The sequence below is a fragment of the Lissotriton helveticus genome (assembly GCF_964261635.1).
Source record: "Lissotriton helveticus chromosome 1_1 unlocalized genomic scaffold, aLisHel1.1 SUPER_1_unloc_5, whole genome shotgun sequence".
Lineage (NCBI taxonomy): Eukaryota > Metazoa > Chordata > Amphibia > Caudata > Salamandridae > Lissotriton > Lissotriton helveticus.
The window spans coordinates 1,538,789-1,562,666 of NW_027611692.1; the positions used below are offsets into that span (position 1 = coordinate 1,538,789).

Sequence of the window (23,878 nt, forward strand, 5' to 3'; positions counted from 1 at the left end):
AGCCGGACCGAACATAAACTGAGACATCCTGAAAGAAGGGACAAGAGAAATTCAGTGATTCCAGGAGTCTCAGCTGTGCACCTCCGTGCCTCAAAATGAAGAAATAACCTCTAGAAAATTAAGACAACACTGATAAACCTCCTCTTGTGTAAACATGTCCAATAACAGCTTTGATCATGAGGTCGGTATGAGGTGGTTACAGCAGAGCTGTGCTTCCTTAAATAATACCAGGAGAACATTCAGTGCTAGAGGTGTATTGCAAACTGTTTCAGACCAATCCACAGCAACCATTGAAAAGCGCAACGGAGTGGAGTCAGACAACTGAAGGTTAAAAGAAATAGGGGTTCTGCTGTCTAAAATACAGAGCACTGTCCCAGTGTGCACCGACCAGAAGGACGTTGGATCTTTACCCGCATGCGTGCCGAACCATTATTCAGTCTAAAGACACAATCGCCCACGAAGAAGCCTTACACACGTTTTGAGATTGGAAAGTAGTTGGTGACCATTGCACTTTATTCTTTAATTGGAAAACAAACGTGCAAAATACGACTCACACAGGGAATGCAAGAATAACACAAGTGCTTTATCAGTCATGTTGGCCCTTCAGGAAGTACAGTCAAGGGATGTAAACAATTATATACCAGACCCAGAGACACTAACCAAGAGAGAAGTCTCTGACACATGCAGTGAGGGCTTTAGTTTGTCATCAATATTGAAACCCCATCAGCAAACACACACAGGAAAAACACTATTCAAATGCACTGAATGTGTAAAGAGCTTTATTCAGTTATCAGGCCTACAAAGACATCAACGAACACACACAGGGGAAAAACCATATAATTGCACTGAATGTGTGAAGAGGTTTAATCAATTATCACACCTAAAACAGCATCAGCGAATACACACAGGGGAAAAACCATTCCAGTGCAGTGAATGTGGAAGATGTTTTAGTGATTCATCAGCATTAAGGAAACATCTGCGAACACACACAGGGGAAAAACCATTCCAGTGCAGTGAATGTGGAAGAAGTTTTAGTGATTCATCAGCATTAAGAAAACATCTGCGAACACACACAGGGGGAAAACCACTCCAGTGCAGTGAATGTGGAAGAAGTTTTAGTGATTCATCAGCATTAAGGAAACATCTGCGAAGACACACAGGCGGAAAACCATTCCAGTGCAGTGAATGTGAGAAGAGGTTTATTCAATTATCAGACCTAAAACAGCATCAGAGAACACACACTGGGGAAAAACCATTCCAGTGCAGTGAGTGTGGAAGACGTTTTAGTAAATCTTCAACATTAAGGATTCATCAGCGAACACACACAGGGGAAAAACCATTCAAGTGCAGTGAATGTTTGAAGAGCTTTAGTCGATTATCAGACCTAAAATACCATCTGAGAACACACACAGGAGAAAAACCATATAATTGCACTGAATGTGTGAAGAGGTTTAATCAATTATCAAACCTAAAACAGCATCAGCGAACACACACTGGGGAAAAACCATTCCAGTGCAGTGAATGTGGAAGAAGTTTTAGTAATTCATCAGCATTAAGGAAACATCTGCGAAGACACACAGGGGGAAAACCATTCCAGTGCAGTGAATGTGAGAAGAGGTTTATTCAATTATCAGACCTAAAACAGCATCAGAGAACACACACTGGGGAAAAACCATTCCAGTGCAGTGAGTGTGGAAGACGTTTTAGTAAATCTTCAACATTAAGGATTCATCAGCGAACACACACAGGGGAAAAACCATATACTTGCACTGAATGTGGGAAGACCTTTATACATTTATCAGGACTAAAACGGCATCAGAGAACACACACAGGGGGAAAACCATTCCAGTGCAGTGAATGTGAAAGTAGTTTTAGTGAATCTTCAACATTAAGGATTCATCAGCGAACAGACACAGCGGAAAAATCATTCAAGTGCAGAGAATGTCTGAAGAGGTTTAGTCGTTTATCACAACTAAAACAGCATCAGAGAAAACACACTAGGGAAAAACCATATCATTGCCATGAATGTAGAAGTAGTTTTAGTGAATCATCAACATTAAGAAAATATCAGCGGGGCGTGGCTAGCAACCAGGTAATATGGCCGCAGAGTAACTGAGCTCTGTGATAGACGGGGCCTTCCCGCATCAATCCGACCATTTATCCTGAATGAAATTCAGTGCTGCAGCAAGATAATTGCATAAGGAATTTCTAACACCGACTGTACCGCTCCAGACCTCCGGAGCTCAAGGGACTGCGAAGATTTGCGGCAGAGGTGATCGCGGCCTCGGTCCACGTTGCAGCCGGGACCTCAATTAGGCACCCACCCCGGAAATGAGGTAGGCGACGCTGACGGGGGTGACATCGGGCGCGGAAGTTTTGGAGGCACGCAGCTCCTGCCGCGCAGTGCCGAAATACCTTTCAGCAATATACCCGCGGCTAGGAACACAAATAATGAAGGGCTAACCATGCGGGAAAGGTCCGGCAGTGCTCGCTGAGGGCCCTTGCGGCAGGACTTGCTGATACACCTAGAACGGCCCCAGCGCCAACGAACAGAACCGGGGGCAGCAGGGATTGTGGTGAATACGGCGCTGCACGGCCTGAACCCCCAGAGTTAAAGATTATCAAAGGGCACCGCCAAGGGGGCCGCGGCCTAGACCGCATTGAAGCTGGGGTCTTGAGTAAGGGCCGATCCCGAACTTGGCAGGACTAGTGCAGGACGGTGGAGGACGGCGCTTGCTGGGGCGTCGCTGAACATAGGACTTGTGAGGTGCAATCCCGCCACGCAACAACAGGACGTGGTCTGCCGCTGACCCCGCAGCCGGAGGAAGTAGACAACGTGGTGCACATCAGAAAGGGAAACAACAAGAGATTAACCGGACCCTGTGCAGCGGGGACTTATTCTACCAGTGGGACTAACCCGGCACCCATCCGGTAAGAAGAGCAAGACGCGGGGAAGACTGCCAGTGCAGAAGAGGGAGCACAACTTTTAAAGCGCAGCAATAGGAGTACCGACATTGCTCAAGGGTTCTCAACTCCAGTCCGGAAGCAGGAGCCTGGGAAAACAGACAGTGGGGTCCACTGGGCCCACCATCACAGCACAGTGCCGGGGAAGGCGAGATAGCGCGTGACCGCAGACAGCAGACCCATAACCCTCGGCTGGAATATACCTAGAGGCACTGGGCGGTAGACCTACAAAAGACGCAAATTGGCTGCAAATATGAGTGGAAGAGGGCCGAAAGTACAGCAGACCCACTAGGCTAGATAAATACGCCTACACGAAGGACTCCTCCGGAACGCAGGCCAGTGCCTGACCTCCAGACACGGCAGAGGTCACAGAGGAGGTGACCCTCCAGGATGTGACGCGGCTCTACGAACAATGCAGTCCTCGATGGGCACGATCTCCACAGATGTTGCCCTAATACGGGCGGACTTTGCTAAAATGTCGGACAGACTGGTGGAGGTGGAGAAGACAACTGCGGGGCTCTCGACGGACACTGTAACACTGCAACAACAAGTGCAGAGACTAGAAGAGGACAACAAAATGATGAAAGCAAAACTGGATGACCAAGAAGGCCGCTCGCGGCAAAATAATGTGCGCCTTGTAGGCGTGCCGGAAACTGCCGGGGCGCCAGCCTTAGATCTTTTTGTAGAAGACCTGATTCAGAACCAACTACAGCCGCGGGGGCTCTCCAAATTCTTTTCAGTAGAAAGAGCGCACCGTGTACCAGGAGGTAAACCGCGTCCAGGAGCACCATCACGGCCGATATTGGCACGAATCTTCAACTTTAGAGATAGCGACGCAATCCTGCAGGCCGCACGCATCGCACCGCCGATAAATGTAGATAACTCGGAAGTCACCTTCTATCCTGACTATACAACGGCCGTCACACAACAAAGACGTAGTTACATGGAGGTTAAGAAAGAATTACGCGCCAGGGAACTAAAGTACTCTATGCTTTTCCCGGCGAAGCTCCGGGTTGAGTCTGAGGGAAAAACATTGTTCTTTGAAATGCCGGGAGAGGCACGAGACTGGCTAGAGGGATGGAGACCGGCCCATGGGACCAAGACCAGGGAGAACCTGCACGCGGGCCGCTAAGAAACTTACAGAAAGACCACAAAGAAGAGGTATACCACCGAGAGGTTGGGACCATGGAACCCTACAAGACGAACACGACGCAGACAGCACCAGCTAAAGCACTACGGTGGGACACCTATTTCTCGGAAGAGAACCCTTTGTTGAACACTGCTACACGAGATGAGACATCGCTAATGAATGAACTGGGGCATGGACATTCGATTCACGGACCCTGAACAAGGGGTAGGGCCCCACAGGTAGGATCTAACAGATGGGGGGCAACACTGAGTAGACAGTTCGTAAAGGGAGGACTTTGTTCTGAGCACCGAAGACTCACCCCCACGAATGTTGTGGTTTGTTTGGGACTCAAAGCGCTCTGCTCAGTTTGGGGGGCGGGCTGTTTTAGAACCGCCGGGCAGGGAGGCAGGGTGGGGGGTTCGGGTTAAGGGAGTTAGGGGACTTGATTGGGTCTGTTATGTTTTTCTGGTTAACAGAGCTCTCTGGAAGAAACTGTTGATAACTGTACGATGTGCTCACATACATGACATGCACCCGTGCTTTGACACTACTAAGAGAAACACTAGCTCTGTAACCCCATATCACACATACTATGCCGCGGCGTGAAGATCTTGATGCTGGCTCACAGCCGCCACAATCACTAGGCCCTCCCCTGTCTGTTATATCGTGGAATGTGAATGGACTAGGGCACAAGATTAAAAGGGGGTTGGTTCTTCAATATCTAAAGCGGAAGTTCCCTACGGTAGCATTACTCCAAGAGACACATTTAGTGGGTACGGCCTGTAAAGCGCTCAACCGTTGGGGATTCAAAATGGTAGCCCATGCAGAGTTCACGTCTGGGTCCCGGGGAGTGGGTATCCTAGTACATAGGAGCTCGCCCTTAGTGGTAAAGAAGACCCTGTTATCCTCCAAGTCCTCGGGATCAGCCGGATGATGTAATAAGGCCACCTCCTGATCTATCCGAACCCCGAAAGCTGTTATAGCCAGGGCCCAAGAAGGATCAGGTGAGGGCAGAGAAAAAATAATAAACAGGAAGGAAAGGATGGGGACAGCAGGGAGGGAGAACTGTAATGACAAAACAATAGAAAGGTGATCGTCTCAATTCTTAGGGTATACAACTCAACAATGCTCTATAACCAATGCAACCAGTACCTGTAAATAAACTAAGAATAGACCCTGGAGATACTTCTCTTCCCCTCTATATGATCCGACAAGCAGGTTTGTAACATAGAACACACCACCTGTAATACACAATCACATGGGGGAGTTTGTGAAAGGGGGTAAAACTATCCTGACAATCACATAGGAGAGCTTGCTCAGTACATACCATGCTACTCTGAGGGCGTCACTCAAATCAGATCCCACTTGCACGGACCAAACACCACAGTACCAGGTAAAGAAACAAATGGTGGAAATAACAGGTTACGTCACCCAAAAGTAATGTATGGTCTACAGTACCTGATAAGAAGTCTCAGATCTGTGTACGGTTAACTCTGTGCACCCTGCATGAGCCGGTGCAAGAAGGCTCTGCCAACAGGGGCACCATAGGAAAAGGAAACGGAGCGCACCCTGCACGAGCCGGTGCAAAAAGGCTTAGCCAACAGGGGTGCGCAACACGGAAGAAAAGCAACTAGGCGTTCCCCGCATGAGCCGATGCAAGAAGGCTCTGCCAACGGGGGACGCCGCCGGGAACAACACGGACTAAAGAAAAGTCCACAAGGCGTTCCCCGCATGAGCCGATGCAAGAAGGCTCTGCCAACGGGGGACGCCGCCGGGAACAACACGGACTGCAGTAAAGTAGCGCACCCTGCACGAGCCAACGACCAAAGGCTCAGCCAACAGGGGCACTGATATGTGGTTTCCCAAAACGAAACAAAGGAAGCACCTTGTTTCTAACACAAGGTAAAAACGAACAGCGTCTCACCGCAATCAGTCGTCCGTAGCAGACTCCGCCTCCGACCTCCTCTAGACAGTGAAGAGATCTCAGCCAAGGAACACACGGTGCAAACAGGAACTCCAAAACACGAACGCCCAACTCCCGGTCCGGAACCAAAATATCCGACGCCCCCGCGTTGTCAACTTCCTCCCTTTATACTCTGCCCACAACTCCGGGGATTCTGGGATATGTAGTCATAGTGGACTGAATCGTATTTACCGGCGCTCTTCAGGGTGTACTTCCGCACATGACAGTATATCCCCCCTCACCGAGAGCGCACAATAGGGCCAGGCCGCAGAGGGAAACGTCCATGATACTCCGCCACCAGACGAGGAGCATGCACCCCCGACGCCGGCTCCCAAGAGTTCTCCTCCGGGCCATACCCCTTCCAGGACACCAAATAACAGAGGCCCTTACCCCTCCGCTTGGAATCCAGGATGCCATCCACCTCGTATTCAGGACCATCAGGAGACGCCACCGGAGGAGGCGGCTGCCGCCGTCGAGAGGAAGAGGGCTTCAACAGCGACACGTGAAACACCGGATGCATCCGCAAATGTCTAGGCAATCCGAGTTTCAAGGCCACAGGATTGACACGCTGTACAACAGGAAAGGGGCCGATGTATTTAGGGTTGAAAACACTGTACTTACGGAATCTGATGTTCCGGGTAGACAACCAAACCAGATCCCCTACTTGGTACATCGGGCCCGTTCTCCTGCGTTTATCCGCTGCTCCCTTATAAACCGCTTTAGCAGCTTGGAGACTAGCTTGGGCTTTCATCAATGTCTCCTTGATGTGAGACACCCTTGTTGCTGCCTCAGGCACCGTCTGTTCCCCATGAGGATGGAGAAAAGGAAGAAAGCGCGGATGGCGTCCGTATGTGCAATAAAAGGGAGAAACCCGGGTGGCACTATGAGTAGAATTGTTATACGCCACTTCCGCGAGCCACAAATATTGCACCCACTTGTCTTTGCCTTGGTCCACGTAGCATCTCAGGAACTGTTTCAGCGTCTGATTGAGACGCTCAGTCTGCCCGTCGGTCTGAGGATGGAAGCTGGTGGACAAAGCAGTCTCGATATGTAAACATGAACACCAAGCCTTCCAAAAACGGGCAGTAAATTGAGAACCCCTGTCAGAGACGATAACAGACGGTAGCCCATGCAGTCGAACAATGTTTTCCATCAATAAACCTGCCAAGTGACCAGCGGAAGGAACTTGTGGACACGCGATGAAGTGGCCCATCTTGGTCAAATAGTCTATGACCACCAACACCGCTGTGCACCCTTGATCCTTTGGCAGACCCACCACGAAGTCCAAAGAAATGCGTTCCCATGGCACAGAAGGAGTGGGCAATGGTTGAAGCAGCCCAGCCGGGCGCCTATGGTCCGTCTTTGCTGTTGCACAGACCTCGCATTGGGAAACCCATCCTTTAACGTCAGTTCTTAAAGAGGGCCACCAACACCTTCGTAAGAGCAGATCGATGGTCTTGTCCACCCCCATGTGCCCTGCACTGGGCGACTCATGACACCATTTGTATACTTGTTTACGAAGAGGTATCGTGGGTACCAATAACCGTCCCTCTTTCACTGGATATCCATCCTTTACTAGCCATTCAGGATGCTTGCGTAACCAATCCCTCCAGAACGGGGTCTTGATACCTAAACGGAGTCCCTGCAAGAATGCGTCTGGTTGGATAACACATATCCTATTGGCTGGGTCAATGATGGCCCTTTCACCCAACCTTTCTGGTGTTTGTAGCGAGGATTGTCTTGTCAAAGCGTCTGCCTTCCTATTCTCCACCCCAGGACGGAAGGTGATAGTAAAATGAAACCCAGAAAAGAACAACATCCACCTGAGTTGTCGCGGTGTGAGAAGCCTAGCTGATGTCATATACTGCAAGTTCCTGTGATCAGTATAGACAGTCACCATGTGTTTGGCTCCCATCAGGAAGTGCCTCCATTCGGTGAATGCCGTCTTTATCGCCAATAGTTCCTTTTCGGCAATGCAGTAATTGGATTCGGCCCCATTCAGTTTCTTAGACAAATACGCAACCGGATGCATCTGCCCTGTTGCCTCATGTCTTTGCGAAAGAACGGCCCCTAGGGCAACATCGGAGGCGTCTGCCTCCACGATGTATGGTTTCTCTGGGTCTGGATGCGCCAACACCGGAGCGGACACAAAAGCTGCCTTCAAAGTCTGGAAAGCCTTCTCCGCTTCATGTGTCCAGCTAAAGGTCTGATTCTTCCTTAACAGATGTGTAATGGGAGCCACTACTCTTGAAAACTGGTTGATGAAGCGTCTGTAAAAGTTGGCGAAACCAAGAAAACACTGAATGTCCCTAATGTTTCGTGGCACAGGCCACTCCTTGACAGCTCTGATCTTTCTCTCTGCCATTTCTTGTCCATGTGGACTGAGCATCACCCCCAGAAATTCAACTGTGGTGACATGAAAGTCGCACTTGCTGAGTTTACAAAAGAGACTGTTCAGTTGCAATCTTCTTAGGACCTCCTTGACATGCTTAATGTGCAACTCCACCGACTCTGAGTATATCAGTATATCGTCTATGTAGACGACTACATAGCGATCCAGTATCTCCCGTAGAACGTCGTTCAAGAAATACTGGAACGCCGCCGGGGCGTTGCATAGGCCGAATGGCATGACCAAATATTCGTAAAGGCCGTATCTGGTCTTGAATGCGGTCTTCCACTCATCCCCCTTCCTCATTCTCACCAAATGATAGGCTCCCTTTAAATCCAGCTTGGTATAAATGACAGCCGTCTTAACTTGCTCCAACAATACATGAATGAGAGGAAGGGGGTAACGGTTCTTAACTGTGACTGCATTCAAGGCCCTAAAGTCCACACACGCCCTCAATTCTCCGTTAGCCTTGGGAATGAAAAAAAGAGGGGACGCAGCAGGTGATTTGGAAGGCCGAATGAACCCTAACCTAAGCAGTTTCTCCAAATACTCTCTTAAATGAGCGTTCTCAGGCTCGGTCAGGGCATACAAACGTCCGCTAGGTACTACCGCTCCAGGGACCAAATCTATCTGACAATCATATTGTCGATGAGGAGGGAGTACCTCTGCTTGCACTTCATCAAACACCCCAGTAAAGGCATGATACACCTCTGGTAAACTCACTTCTTTTTCGGCTGCTGTAGCTATGTGCACACCGCTGGCCAAAGAGAAAGAAGGTCTGGGACTGTCCTCATAACAATGTTCCTTGCAAAAGGTGGAATTCATGGTTACGACCCCCTCTTCCCAATTAATAGCAGGGTTGTGTAACCTCAACCATGGTATTCCTATAATCAGGCCATAATGTGGGGCTTGTATGACGCTAAACGTAACCTTTTCTTGATGACTTCCAAACAACATATCTGTTTCTTCGGTTTGATAACTAACGGGGCCAACATCCAATTCCCGTCCATCAACAGCATAGACTCTTTCAGGGACTGACCTAGATACCAGAGGGATATCAAGTCTGCTAGCCTCTGTTGTGTCTATAAAGAGCCCTGTGGCCCCTGAATCAACCATAGCCTGTGTCTCAACCCATTTGGAGTTTACAAACCACTTGATTTGTATGAACAAATGATTCTTACCCACTACATCATTCAAAAGTGAAGGGATGACTGACCGACTCCAAGGAACCCCTCTATTAACCTCGGAGTCCTCTAGTTTTCCGTCTGTTTGTCCGCTACGGCCGAAGCCCCCTTATTAAAGCGGAACCTAGACACCTTAGGCTTAACAGGGCATTCTCGCACAAAGTGCCCCTTCTTACCACAATACAGGCATAGCCCGTTCTTTCTTCTCTGTTCTTTTTCGGTCGCGGTTAACGCTGCTCTTACTGCTCCTATGTCCATGGGTTCAGCTCCTGACACAGGAGAGCTCTCAGCGGGCTTGGGAGAAGCATATGAAGGGGTGGTACGGCTCTTCTGATCCCCCTTTCGAGCCCTCATTCTATGATCTAAGCGCATTGCCAAATTTATCAAATCCTCACACGTATTAGGTTGAGGGTCTATTTGGGCAATGACATCCTTCATGTCTTCACTTAAGCCTTGATGAAACAAAGAAGCCTGCTTGGCTTCTGGCCATTTGGTTTCTGTAATAAGCCTCCGGAACGAGTTTAAGTAAGTTAATAGATCTTGATTACCCTGCTTCAGAAGTAACAACTCTCTATCTGCGGTGTAAGTGTCTGCTCTTCTGTCAAACACTTTCACGAACTCATCCCTAAAGGCCTCCCAATCATGAATGATGGGGTCGTTTCTTTGGATTAGAGGAACCGCCCACTGAGCCGCATCACCGGCCAAGTAAGAAACTAAAAAGGCCACCTTGGCTTGATTGGTAGGAAAGGATCTGGGTTTGCAGGAAAAATGTAAGGTAACTTGGGTTAAAAATACCTGTATGGAACCTGCATCACCCTTGAAGCGCTCGGGGTTAGCTAATGGTATGATAGTCGGCATTTCCACCACCACTGCATTAGTCGGAGGCGTTCCCGCCGTCCCTGCGCTAAAAGGGTTTCTCTGCATGGTATCAAGCCTATTTCGTAGCTCGGCTGCCTCTTGCTTCGATGACTGGAGTTCCTCCTGTACTAACACCAATGCAGCCAAAACGTCATCTAAAGATGCCATTATCACAGCAACCCACTGATCGGGAGGACGGTAAAACTTGGGTCGGATATTCTGTTATCCTCCAAGTCCTCGGGATCAGCCGGATGATGTAATAAGGCCACCTCCTGATCTATCCGAACCCCGAAAGCTGTTATAGCCAGGGCCCAAGAAGGATCAGGTGAGGGCAGAGAAAAAATAATAAACAGGAAGGAAAGGATGGGGACAGCAGGGAGGGAGAACTGTAATGACAAAACAATAGAAAGGTGATCGTCTCAATTCTTAGGGTATACAACTCAACAATGCTCTATAACCAATGCAACCAGTACCTGTAAATAAACTAAGAATAGACCCTGGAGATACTTCTCTTCCCCTCTATATGATCCGACAAGCAGGTTTGTAACATAGAACACACCACCTGTAATACACAATCACATGGGGGAGTTTGTGAAAGGGGGTAAAACTATCCTGACAATCACATAGGAGAGCTTGCTCAGTACATACCATGCTACTCTGAGGGCGTCACTCAAATCAGATCCCACTTGCACGGACCAAACACCACAGTACCAGGTAAAGAAACAAATGGTGGAAATAACAGGTTACGTCACCCAAAAGTAATGTATGGTCTACAGTACCTGATAAGAAGTCTCAGATCTGTGTACGGTTAACTCTGTGCACCCTGCATGAGCCGGTGCAAGAAGGCTCTGCCAACAGGGGCACCATAGGAAAAGGAAACGGAGCGCACCCTGCACGAGCCGGTGCAAAAAGGCTTAGCCAACAGGGGTGCGCAACACGGAAGAAAAGCAACTAGGCGTTCCCCGCATGAGCCGATGCAAGAAGGCTCTGCCAACGGGGGACGCCGCCGGGAACAACACGGACTAAAGAAAAGTCCACAAGGCGTTCCCCGCATGAGCCGATGCAAGAAGGCTCTGCCAACGGGGGACGCCGCCGGGAACAACACGGACTGCAGTAAAGTAGCGCACCCTGCACGAGCCAACGACCAAAGGCTCAGCCAACAGGGGCACTGATATGTGGTTTCCCAAAACGAAACAAAGGAAGCACCTTGTTTCTAACACAAGGTAAAAACGAACAGCGTCTCACCGCAATCAGTCGTCCGTAGCAGACTCCGCCTCCGACCTCCTCTAGACAGTGAAGAGATCTCAGCCAAGGAACACACGGTGCAAACAGGAACTCCAAAACACGAACGCCCAACTCCCGGTCCGGAACCAAAATATCCGACGCCCCCGCGTTGTCAACTTCCTCCCTTTATACTCTGCCCACAACTCCGGGGATTCTGGGATATGTAGTCATAGTGGACTGAATCGTATTTACCGGCGCTCTTCAGGGTGTACTTCCGCACATGACAGTATATCCCCCCTCACCGAGAGCGCACAATAGGGCCAGGCCGCAGAGGGAAACGTCCATGATACTCCGCCACCAGACGAGGAGCATGCACCCCCGACGCCGGCTCCCAAGAGTTCTCCTCCGGGCCATACCCCTTCCAGGACACCAAATAACAGAGGCCCTTACCCCTCCGCTTGGAATCCAGGATGCCATCCACCTCGTATTCAGGACCATCAGGAGACGCCACCGGAGGAGGCGGCTGCCGCCGTCGAGAGGAAGAGGGCTTCAACAGCGACACGTGAAACACCGGATGCATCCGCAAATGTCTAGGCAATCCGAGTTTCAAGGCCACAGGATTGACACGCTGTACAACAGGAAAGGGGCCGATGTATTTAGGGTTGAAAACACTGTACTTACGGAATCTGATGTTCCGGGTAGACAACCAAACCAGATCCCCTACTTGGTACATCGGGCCCGTTCTCCTGCGTTTATCCGCTGCTCCCTTATAAACCGCTTTAGCAGCTTGGAGACTAGCTTGGGCTTTCATCAATGTCTCCTTGATGTGAGACACCCTTGTTGCTGCCTCAGGCACCGTCTGTTCCCCATGAGGATGGAGAAAAGGAAGAAAGCGCGGATGGCGTCCGTATGTGCAATAAAAGGGAGAAACCCGGGTGGCACTATGAGTAGAATTGTTATACGCCACTTCCGCGAGCCACAAATATTGCACCCACTTGTCTTTGCCTTGGTCCACGTAGCATCTCAGGAACTGTTTCAGCGTCTGATTGAGACGCTCAGTCTGCCCGTCGGTCTGAGGATGGAAGCTGGTGGACAAAGCAGTCTCGATATGTAAACATGAACACCAAGCCTTCCAAAAACGGGCAGTAAATTGAGAACCCCTGTCAGAGACGATAACAGACGGTAGCCCATGCAGTCGAACAATGTTTTCCATCAATAAACCTGCCAAGTGACCAGCGGAAGGAACTTGTGGACACGCGATGAAGTGGCCCATCTTGGTCAAATAGTCTATGACCACCAACACCGCTGTGCACCCTTGATCCTTTGGCAGACCCACCACGAAGTCCAAAGAAATGCGTTCCCATGGCACAGAAGGAGTGGGCAATGGTTGAAGCAGCCCAGCCGGGCGCCTATGGTCCGTCTTTGCTGTTGCACAGACCTCGCATTGGGAAACCCATCCTTTAACGTCAGTTCTTAAAGAGGGCCACCAACACCTTCGTAAGAGCAGATCGATGGTCTTGTCCACCCCCATGTGCCCTGCACTGGGCGACTCATGACACCATTTGTATACTTGTTTACGAAGAGGTATCGTGGGTACCAATAACCGTCCCTCTTTCACTGGATATCCATCCTTTACTAGCCATTCAGGATGCTTGCGTAACCAATCCCTCCAGAACGGGGTCTTGATACCTAAACGGAGTCCCTGCAAGAATGCGTCTGGTTGGATAACACATATCCTATTGGCTGGGTCAATGATGGCCCTTTCACCCAACCTTTCTGGTGTTTGTAGCGAGGATTGTCTTGTCAAAGCGTCTGCCTTCCTATTCTCCACCCCAGGACGGAAGGTGATAGTAAAATGAAACCCAGAAAAGAACAACATCCACCTGAGTTGTCGCGGTGTGAGAAGCCTAGCTGATGTCATATACTGCAAGTTCCTGTGATCAGTATAGACAGTCACCATGTGTTTGGCTCCCATCAGGAAGTGCCTCCATTCGGTGAATGCCGTCTTTATCGCCAATAGTTCCTTTTCGGCAATGCAGTAATTGGATTCGGCCCCATTCAGTTTCTTAGACAAATACGCAACCGGATGCATCTGCCCTGTTGCCTCATGTCTTTGCGAAAGAACGGCCCCTAGGGCAACATCGGAGGCGTCTGCCTCCACGATGTATGGTTTCTCTGGGTCTGGATGCGCCAACACCGGAGCGGACACAAAAGCTGCCTTCAAAGTCTGGAAAGCCTTCTCCGCTTCATGTGTCCAGCTAAAGGTCTGATTCTTCCTTAACAGATGTGTAATGGGAGCCACTACTCTTGAAAACTGGTTGATGAAGCGTCTGTAAAAGTTGGCGAAACCAAGAAAACACTGAATGTCCCTAATGTTTCGTGGCACAGGCCACTCCTTGACAGCTCTGATCTTTCTCTCTGCCATTTCTTGTCCATGTGGACTGAGCATCACCCCCAGAAATTCAACTGTGGTGACATGAAAGTCGCACTTGCTGAGTTTACAAAAGAGACTGTTCAGTTGCAATCTTCTTAGGACCTCCTTGACATGCTTAATGTGCAACTCCACCGACTCTGAGTATATCAGTATATCGTCTATGTAGACGACTACATAGCGATCCAGTATCTCCCGTAGAACGTCGTTCAAGAAATACTGGAACGCCGCCGGGGCGTTGCATAGGCCGAATGGCATGACCAAATATTCGTAAAGGCCGTATCTGGTCTTGAATGCGGTCTTCCACTCATCCCCCTTCCTCATTCTCACCAAATGATAGGCTCCCTTTAAATCCAGCTTGGTATAAATGACAGCCGTCTTAACTTGCTCCAACAATACATGAATGAGAGGAAGGGGGTAACGGTTCTTAACTGTGACTGCATTCAAGGCCCTAAAGTCCACACACGCCCTCAATTCTCCGTTAGCCTTGGGAATGAAAAAAAGAGGGGACGCAGCAGGTGATTTGGAAGGCCGAATGAACCCTAACCTAAGCAGTTTCTCCAAATACTCTCTTAAATGAGCGTTCTCAGGCTCGGTCAGGGCATACAAACGTCCGCTAGGTACTACCGCTCCAGGGACCAAATCTATCTGACAATCATATTGTCGATGAGGAGGGAGTACCTCTGCTTGCACTTCATCAAACACCCCAGTAAAGGCATGATACACCTCTGGTAAACTCACTTCTTTTTCGGCTGCTGTAGCTATGTGCACACCGCTGGCCAAAGAGAAAGAAGGTCTGGGACTGTCCTCATAACAATGTTCCTTGCAAAAGGTGGAATTCATGGTTACGACCCCCTCTTCCCAATTAATAGCAGGGTTGTGTAACCTCAACCATGGTATTCCTATAATCAGGCCATAATGTGGGGCTTGTATGACGCTAAACGTAACCTTTTCTTGATGACTTCCAAACAACATATCTGTTTCTTCGGTTTGATAACTAACGGGGCCAACATCCAATTCCCGTCCATCAACAGCATAGACTCTTTCAGGGACTGACCTAGATACCAGAGGGATATCAAGTCTGCTAGCCTCTGTTGTGTCTATAAAGAGCCCTGTGGCCCCTGAATCAACCATAGCCTGTGTCTCAACCCATTTGGAGTTTACAAACCACTTGATTTGTATGAACAAATGATTCTTACCCACTACATCATTCAAAAGTGAAGGGATGACTGACCGACTCCAAGGAACCCCTCTATTAACCTCGGAGTCCTCTAGTTTTCCGTCTGTTTGTCCGCTACGGCCGAAGCCCCCTTATTAAAGCGGAACCTAGACACCTTAGGCTTAACAGGGCATTCTCGCACAAAGTGCCCCTTCTTACCACAATACAGGCATAGCCCGTTCTTTCTTCTCTGTTCTTTTTCGGTCGCGGTTAACGCTGCTCTTACTGCTCCTATGTCCATGGGTTCAGCTCCTGACACAGGAGAGCTCTCAGCGGGCTTGGGAGAAGCATATGAAGGGGTGGTACGGCTCTTCTGATCCCCCTTTCGAGCCCTCATTCTATGATCTAAGCGCATTGCCAAATTTATCAAATCCTCACACGTATTAGGTTGAGGGTCTATTTGGGCAATGACATCCTTCATGTCTTCACTTAAGCCTTGATGAAACAAAGAAGCCTGCTTGGCTTCTGGCCATTTGGTTTCTGTAATAAGCCTCCGGAACGAGTTTAAGTAAGTTAATAGATCTTGATTACCCTGCTTCAGAAGTAACAACTCTCTATCTGCGGTGTAAGTGTCTGCTCTTCTGTCAAACACTTTCACGAACTCATCCCTAAAGGCCTCCCAATCATGAATGATGGGGTCGTTTCTTTGGATTAGAGGAACCGCCCACTGAGCCGCATCACCGGCCAAGTAAGAAACTAAAAAGGCCACCTTGGCTTGATTGGTAGGAAAGGATCTGGGTTTGCAGGAAAAATGTAAGGTAACTTGGGTTAAAAATACCTGTATGGAACCTGCATCACCCTTGAAGCGCTCGGGGTTAGCTAATGGTATGATAGTCGGCATTTCCACCACCACTGCATTAGTCGGAGGCGTTCCCGCCGTCCCTGCGCTAAAAGGGTTTCTCTGCATGGTATCAAGCCTATTTCGTAGCTCGGCTGCCTCTTGCTTCGATGACTGGAGTTCCTCCTGTACTAACACCAATGCAGCCAAAACGTCATCTAAAGATGCCATTATCACAGCAACCCACTGATCGGGAGGACGGTAAAACTTGGGTCGGATATTCTGTTATCCTCCAAGTCCTCGGGATCAGCCGGATGATGTAATAAGGCCACCTCCTGATCTATCCGAACCCCGAAAGCTGTTATAGCCAGGGCCCAAGAAGGATCAGGTGAGGGCAGAGAAAAAATAATAAACAGGAAGGAAAGGATGGGGACAGCAGGGAGGGAGAACTGTAATGACAAAACAATAGAAAGGTGATCGTCTCAATTCTTAGGGTATACAACTCAACAATGCTCTATAACCAATGCAACCAGTACCTGTAAATAAACTAAGAATAGACCCTGGAGATACTTCTCTTCCCCTCTATATGATCCGACAAGCAGGTTTGTAACATAGAACACACCACCTGTAATACACAATCACATGGGGGAGTTTGTGAAAGGGGGTAAAACTATCCTGACAATCACATAGGAGAGCTTGCTCAGTACATACCATGCTACTCTGAGGGCGTCACTCAAATCAGATCCCACTTGCACGGACCAAACACCACAGTACCAGGTAAAGAAACAAATGGTGGAAATAACAGGTTACGTCACCCAAAAGTAATGTATGGTCTACAGTACCTGATAAGAAGTCTCAGATCTGTGTACGGTTAACTCTGTGCACCCTGCATGAGCCGGTGCAAGAAGGCTCTGCCAACAGGGGCACCATAGGAAAAGGAAACGGAGCGCACCCTGCACGAGCCGGTGAAAAAAGGCTCAGCCAACAGGGGTGCGCAACACGGAAGAAAAGCAACTAGGCGTTCCCCGCATGAGCCGATGCAAGAAGGCTCTGCCAACGGGGGACGCCGCCGGGAACAACACGGACTAAAGAAAAGTCCACAAGGCGTTCCCCGCATGAGCCGATGCAAGAAGGCTCTGCCAACGGGGGACGCCGCCGGGAACAACACGGACTGCAGTAAAGTAGCGCACCCTGCACGAGCCAACGACCAAAGGCTCAGCCAACAGGGGCACTGATATGTGGTTTCCCAAAATGAAACAAAGGAAGCACCTTGTTTCTAACACAAGGTAAAAACGAACAGCGTCTCACCGCAATCAGTCGTCCGTAGCAGACTCCGCCTCCGACCTCCTCTAGACAGTGAAGAGATCTCAGCCAAGGAACACACGGTGCAAACAGGAACTCCAAAACACGAACGCCCAACTCCCGGTCCGGAACCAAAATATCCGACGCCCCCGCGTTGTCAACTTCCTCCCTTTATACTCCGCCCACAACTCCGGGGATTCTGGGATATGTAGTCATAGTGGACTGAATCGTATTTACCGGCGCTCTTCAGGGTGTACTTCCGCACATGACAGACCCGGACTGATGACCAGGGTCAATTCGCTGCATTGTCCTGTCAATGGGAAGGCCGCATGTACAACATGGTGTCGGTATATGTCCCCCCCGGCACTTCATCAGACAGCATTCCAGGATCTTGGAATGTTCCTACTGGACCTTCTTGAAGGGGAACTGATCATAGGCGGGGATTTTAATGCAGTAATAGACACCACTAAGGACAGAAGACCGCCCAGAGAAACAAATAGTTCCAATCAGGCCCTGAGAGAATTTATAGATGCAATGGGGTTGACGGATATCTGGAGAATTAAACACCCTACAGAACACCAGTCCACGCCCCTGGGGTAGCCAATCAGAGCGGGTGAGGAGTGGAGCTGACATCCACACCGGATACTTATGCCGGCAAGATCGCGGGAGCGCAGCGGACACGCGCAGCGGGCGCATAGCAGGCACGCCGAAGGCGAGCCCGTCTGCACCCGTCAGCGCACGTAATGCGCACAGTGCCAGCAATGCTGCCCGTCCGACTAAGGTATTGTATTACTCCAGCCAGGCACTGCGGGCGCTAGGTGAGAATGGTGGTGCTGGGTTGGGCATGCCCCTTTTTGAGACCTCGGCCAGCCCGAAGTCCTATTTTATCAGGATGAAATCACTGGTCTGTGGCCTACTTAATGTAAGATCTCTCCCCAAACACGCGGTAGAGATCCAATTACTTACTGAAGCACACCATCTTGACCTATTACTTATGACTGAGACCTGGTCCAGTACGAACTCTCCGTTCGAACCGGGACTGGCGTGCCCGTCAGGGTACAAAATCTTTCATAAGCCGAGAGCTACAGGTAGGGGCGGTGGAGTTAGTCTGATGTTTAAAGAAGGGTGGGACTTTGCCCCTTTTGAGATTGATGCAGTGGAGGGATTTGAGCTCATGGGCTTCTCTTTAAGAGGTACCAGGGGCCATTTATTGGACGGTATAGTGTGCTACAGACCCCCGGGTGCAATGAATTCATCCCAATTACAGGCGCTGGTAGATGTGTTCAACAATATGGCTGTTACTCATTCAAGAATGCTTATTTTAGGAGATTTTAACCTCTGGCAAAATGGGACCCTTGATACGGGTCAACATATGCTCCTCCAATCATGCGAAAATCTGGGCCTCTATCAGGGAGTGACCAGCTCTACGCACATAGGGGGACACATGCTTGACCTAGTTTTTACTGAGGAAAGGATTATTGATCACATGCAGATTCTCCCTGTAGACTGGACTGATCATTATTTGGTCAAATTCCTAATTGCCATCCCTAACCGTGGTGCTTCTGCCTTGAGGGTGGTCGGGAACTTCCTCGGTAGGGATTGGAAGAGACTTCTGGAAAAAACGACACAGTCACTAATGATCCCCTCTGAAGAGGATTTTGGTGCACATAGCTCAGTGGAGGAGAACTATGTGCTCTTCTGTAATCATATAAGTGCTATTGTTAATCAAATTGCCCCCCAAAAAGTATGTAAAAACAAAGGTAGACCCTCCGCTAGGTGGTTCAACGAAAAACTTAAGGACCTTAAACTGAAATGCAAACAGGCAGAGAGAAAATGGAGAAAGCACTATGCCGACGAGGATAAACTAGCCTGGAAAGTGGATATCTCCCTTTATAAAAAAGAAATTGCTGCCGCCAAACAGGAGTACTTCGCTGGAGTTATTCTGAATTCGTCAAATAAGGCTAAATGCATTTTCAAACTAGTAGAGGATCTTGCTAATCCTCAATGTTTACACAATCAGATTCTGACCTCCCAAGATCTCTGTGATAATTTAGCAGTTTTTTTCCAGGATAAAATCACCACCATTATCGCTGGGCTAATAGATGACATGTCTGGGAGGGGAGAAGGTACGACCCCTAAGGCAGCAATCCTAACGGCTAGCGTCGGTACAATGCCCCATGAAGACCTTTCGAGTGATGATGGGCCCGTTATAATGAGCCCTCTTGATCACTTTGAGCCCCTCTCGGAAGAGGAATTTGATAGGCTGGTCATGGGTGTTTCCTCAGGCTCCCCACTGGACCCCCTTCCACATAGAATTTGGAAGGAATTGGCATCAGAGCTTTTCCCTAGGCTCCGAAAGATTTGCAACCAATCACTTTCCAGTGGATTAGTACCATCTGGTTGGAAACGGGCGATAGTCACTCCACTCTTGAAAAAGGCCACTCTTGACCCCAACTGTCCGGGGAATTATAGGCCCATCTCGCTCCTCCCCTATCCAGTGAAGGTTCTGGAACGTGGGGTTAGCAAATCTTTGTCAGCTTTCTTAGAGCGCTCTGGTTGCCTGGCAGATGTACAGTTCGGATTCCGTCCAGAACATGGAACTGAATCAGCCTTGGTGACCGTGATGGACGATCCGCGTCAGATGGCAGACAGGGGACAATCAGCAATACTTGTATTGCTTGGCCTGTCTGCCGCGTTCGATACGGTCAGTCACAACATTCTGCTGGCGCGTCTAGAGGAAGTGGGAGTAGTGGGCACAGCCCTGGCCTGGTTTCAATCCTATTTATCTGACAGGTTTCAAGCAGTGGCCCTTCCCCCATTTCAGTCAGCCTTCACAAACATCTGTCACGGGGTTCCGCAAGGGTCGGCTATTAGCCCAATTCTATTCAACATTTATCTGAGCCCTCTGATTAATACCATCCGTTCCCATAATGTGAAGGTAGTAAACTATGCTGATGATACTCAGATCATCCTTTCTCTTGATGGAATTCATTCTAACATCCTAGAGGATTTTCATGCATGTATGCAGAACACTGCGCAGTGGTTACGTGACAACTCCCCTACAATTCAATTCGGGCAAGACCAAAATGTTATACTGCGCAGTTGGGAAGGTTGCCCGGCCTCTTCCTTGTAACTTCTGGCCTTTGGATACTTGCACCCCTCTGACGCCATCCACGGCGGTTCGTAACTTGGGTGTCATGTTTAACACCAACTTGTCACTGGAGACTCAAGTGAACAAGACAGTGGGGTGCTGTTTCGACCTCATGAGGGCCCTAAGGAAGATTCTTCCATTGCCCCCAGTGATGGCTAGTGCCTTGATTATTCAAGGCGTTATTTTGAGTAGACTTGACTACTGTAACGCCTTACTATTAGAATCTCCTAAATATTTAATCCAGAGACTGCAGCGTGTTCAGAACACAGCAGCGAAATTGGACTTGGACTTGTCCAGACCACTGGCTTCCGGTGCAGCAAAGAATACTCTTCAATTCACTGTGTATTGGATTCAGGGCACTGCATGGATTTGGCCCTAGGCCACTGCAGAAGAAAATGGTCCTGTACATACCCACCCGGAGTCTTCGCTCCTCTTCTGCCTACCTGGCAAGTGTCCCCAGGTTTCACAGGGCCAGACTGGGTGGGAGATCCTTCAGTTCAGTTTCGCTGCTGCGAAACTTTGGAATGAGCTTCCGCTGGAAATTCGACAATGCAGTACTCTGTCCCAGTTTAGGAAAAAGATTAAAACATGGCTGTTCCCTAGAAATGAATTCTGTTGGGCCGTAACAATGCTCATGTTGGCTGTATTCCTTCTTCAGCCATTTCTCTTGCTCCTGCTGGTCTGCATCTCACGTTTCCTCTAGCGCCAGGGTACCCGTAGGGTGTTTGTTGCGCTTTATAAATGCCATATACAATACAATACAATACCTTTCACTCCGGAGTACACAACAGTCTTTCCTGATTAGACTATATCCTGACCCTAGCAATAACCCTGGAGAGTGTGAGCGAAGTGGTACACTTACCAAGGGGCATTTCATATCACTCGCCTATACAATTCATATACACCGCACAGATTTCTGGACGGAAAATAATTTTTCCGCTCTACCGGGATACTTGAAGGATCCTAAAATGTCCAAAACCCTCGTGAAATCCACTGATCTGTACTTTACAGAGAACGCACAGACAGTGGAATCGCCGAGTATTTTATGGGAGGCGTACAAGTCAGTGATAAGGGGTCAAGCCATCTCGGTCATTGCCAGAAACAAACGAGACCACAGGCAGAACTTAGACACTCTAGAAGAGGCAGTGAAGAGGGTGGAGGAAGCTCATGCCACAAATCCCACTGACTCCACAGCGCAAACCCTGACATTAGCGACTCAAGAATTTAGGGCTTACACGTGGGAAACTGCGAAAGCCAGACACTCCGATACCCTACATAGGATATACGAACTAGGTGATAAGACTGGGAGAATGCTTGCATGGCTGGAAAGGAGGGAAAGGTGAATAGATGGATTGCCCAAGTGACGTTAGGTGACTGTAACACAACGTTAGATCCCCAACTCATAGTGGAGGTGCTGGCAACATACTATGAAAAGGTTTATACACCGCGTGCTGAAACCACAATGGAAGAAAACATACAGTTCCTCCGAGTTATAGAAATGCCTACATTGTCACTGGAGGCCATGCAGGAACTGGAAACAGACTTTACAGCAGAGGAATTAGGGGTGGCACTGACAGCACTACAAAAAGGTGACAGGCAAGATCACGCCCCATCTACTCAAGATGTACAATAAATGCCTAGAACAGGGGATGTTACCCAGAGACCAAAGATTAGCCACGATGTGGCAATACACAAACCAGGTAAACCCGCAACATCAGCCTCTTCCTACCGCCCAATATCCCTAATAAACGCAGAAGCCAAGATACTGGCCAAAGCATTAGCAATCCTGCATCCTGGGACCGGTTTCGGATTCATAATCCTCATCAGCCAGGCTATCTTGAATCCAGTGGCCAAGTGAACAAGGGACTCACGTCTGAGCATACCCTGCCACACTTAGGGCGAACAAAGCGATACAAAAGGGGATGATGGACGGAGCGTTTGAACAAATCAAACACTCACCCCCAGTCAACTGATCTGGGTTTAATCCATCACCATTCTTTAGTTCACTCAGCCATCCCAGTTCAGACATGGCTATATGCAAATCAGTCTGACCCTGTGCCTCATGGGAACAGTGCAGCCCGAACTGCCAAGCCATGTCTTCCCTGGACCGGAAACAAGCATCCTGGGACCGGTTTCGGATTCATAATCCTCATCAGCCAGGCTATCTTGAATCCAGTGGCCAAGTGAACAAGGGACTCACGTCTGAGCATACACTGCCACACTTAGGGCGAACAAAGCGATACAAAAGGGGATGATGGACGGAGCGTTTGAACAAATCAAACACTCACCCTCAGTCAACTGATCTGGGTTTAATCCATCACCATTCTTTAGTTTACTCAGCCACCCAAGTTCAGACATGGCTATATGCAAATCAGTCTGACCCTGTGCCTCATGGGAACAGTGCAGCCCGAACTGCCAAGCCATGTCTTCCCTGGACCGGAAACAAGCATCCTGGGACCGGTTTCGGATTCATAATCCTCATCAGCCAGGCTATCTTGAATCCAGTGGCCAAGTGAACAAGGGACTCACGTCTGAGCATACCCTGCCACACTTAGGGCGAACAAAGCGATACAAAAGGGAATGATGGACGGAGCGTTTGAACAAATCAAACACTCACCCTCAGTCAACTGATCTGGGTTTAATCCATCACCATTCTTTAGTTCACTCAGCCACCCCAGTTCAGACATGGCTATATGCAAATCAGTCTGACCCTGTGCCTCATGGGAACAGTGCAGCCCGAACTGCCAAGCCATGTCTTCCCTGGACCAGAAACAAGCATCCTGGGACCGGTTTCGGATTCATAATCCTCATCAGCCAGGCTATCTTGAATCCAGTGGCCAAGTGAATAAGGGACTCACGTCTGAGCATACCCTGCCACACTTAGGGCGAACAAAGCGATACAAAAGGGGATGATGGACGAAGCGTTTGAACAAATCAAACACTCACCCCCAGTCAACTGATCTGGGTTTAATCCATCACCATTCTTTAGTTCACTCAGCCACCCCAGTTCAGACATGGCTATATGCAAATCAGTCTGACCCTGTGCCTCATGGGAACAGTGCAGCACGAACTGCCAAGCCATGTCTTCCCTGGACCGGAAACAAGCATCCTGGGACCGGTTTCGGATTCATAATCCTCATCAGCCAGGCTATCTTGAATCCAGTGGCCAAGTGAACAAGGGACTCACGTCTGAGCATACCCTGCCACACTTAGGGCGAACAAAGCGATACAAAAGGGGATGATGGACGGAGCGTTTGAACAAATCAAACACTCACCCCCAGTCAAC

At 49.2% G+C, this 23,878-nt stretch overlaps 1 protein-coding gene across 1 annotated transcript in view; it reads left to right on the top strand.

Moving 5' to 3' along the window:
- The first annotated feature begins 126 nt into the window (after positions 1 to 126).
- Positions 127 to 23,878, top strand: part of LOC144806137 (uncharacterized) — a 79,404-nt gene continuing 55,652 nt past the window's right edge. Inside the window, 3 exon segments of the mRNA XM_078672568.1 lie at positions 127 to 2,092; positions 3,383 to 3,731; positions 18,947 to 20,145. Coding sequence (XP_078528694.1) covers positions 593 to 2,092; positions 3,383 to 3,731; positions 18,947 to 20,145 — 3,048 coding nt within the window. The 5' untranslated portion in view covers positions 127 to 592.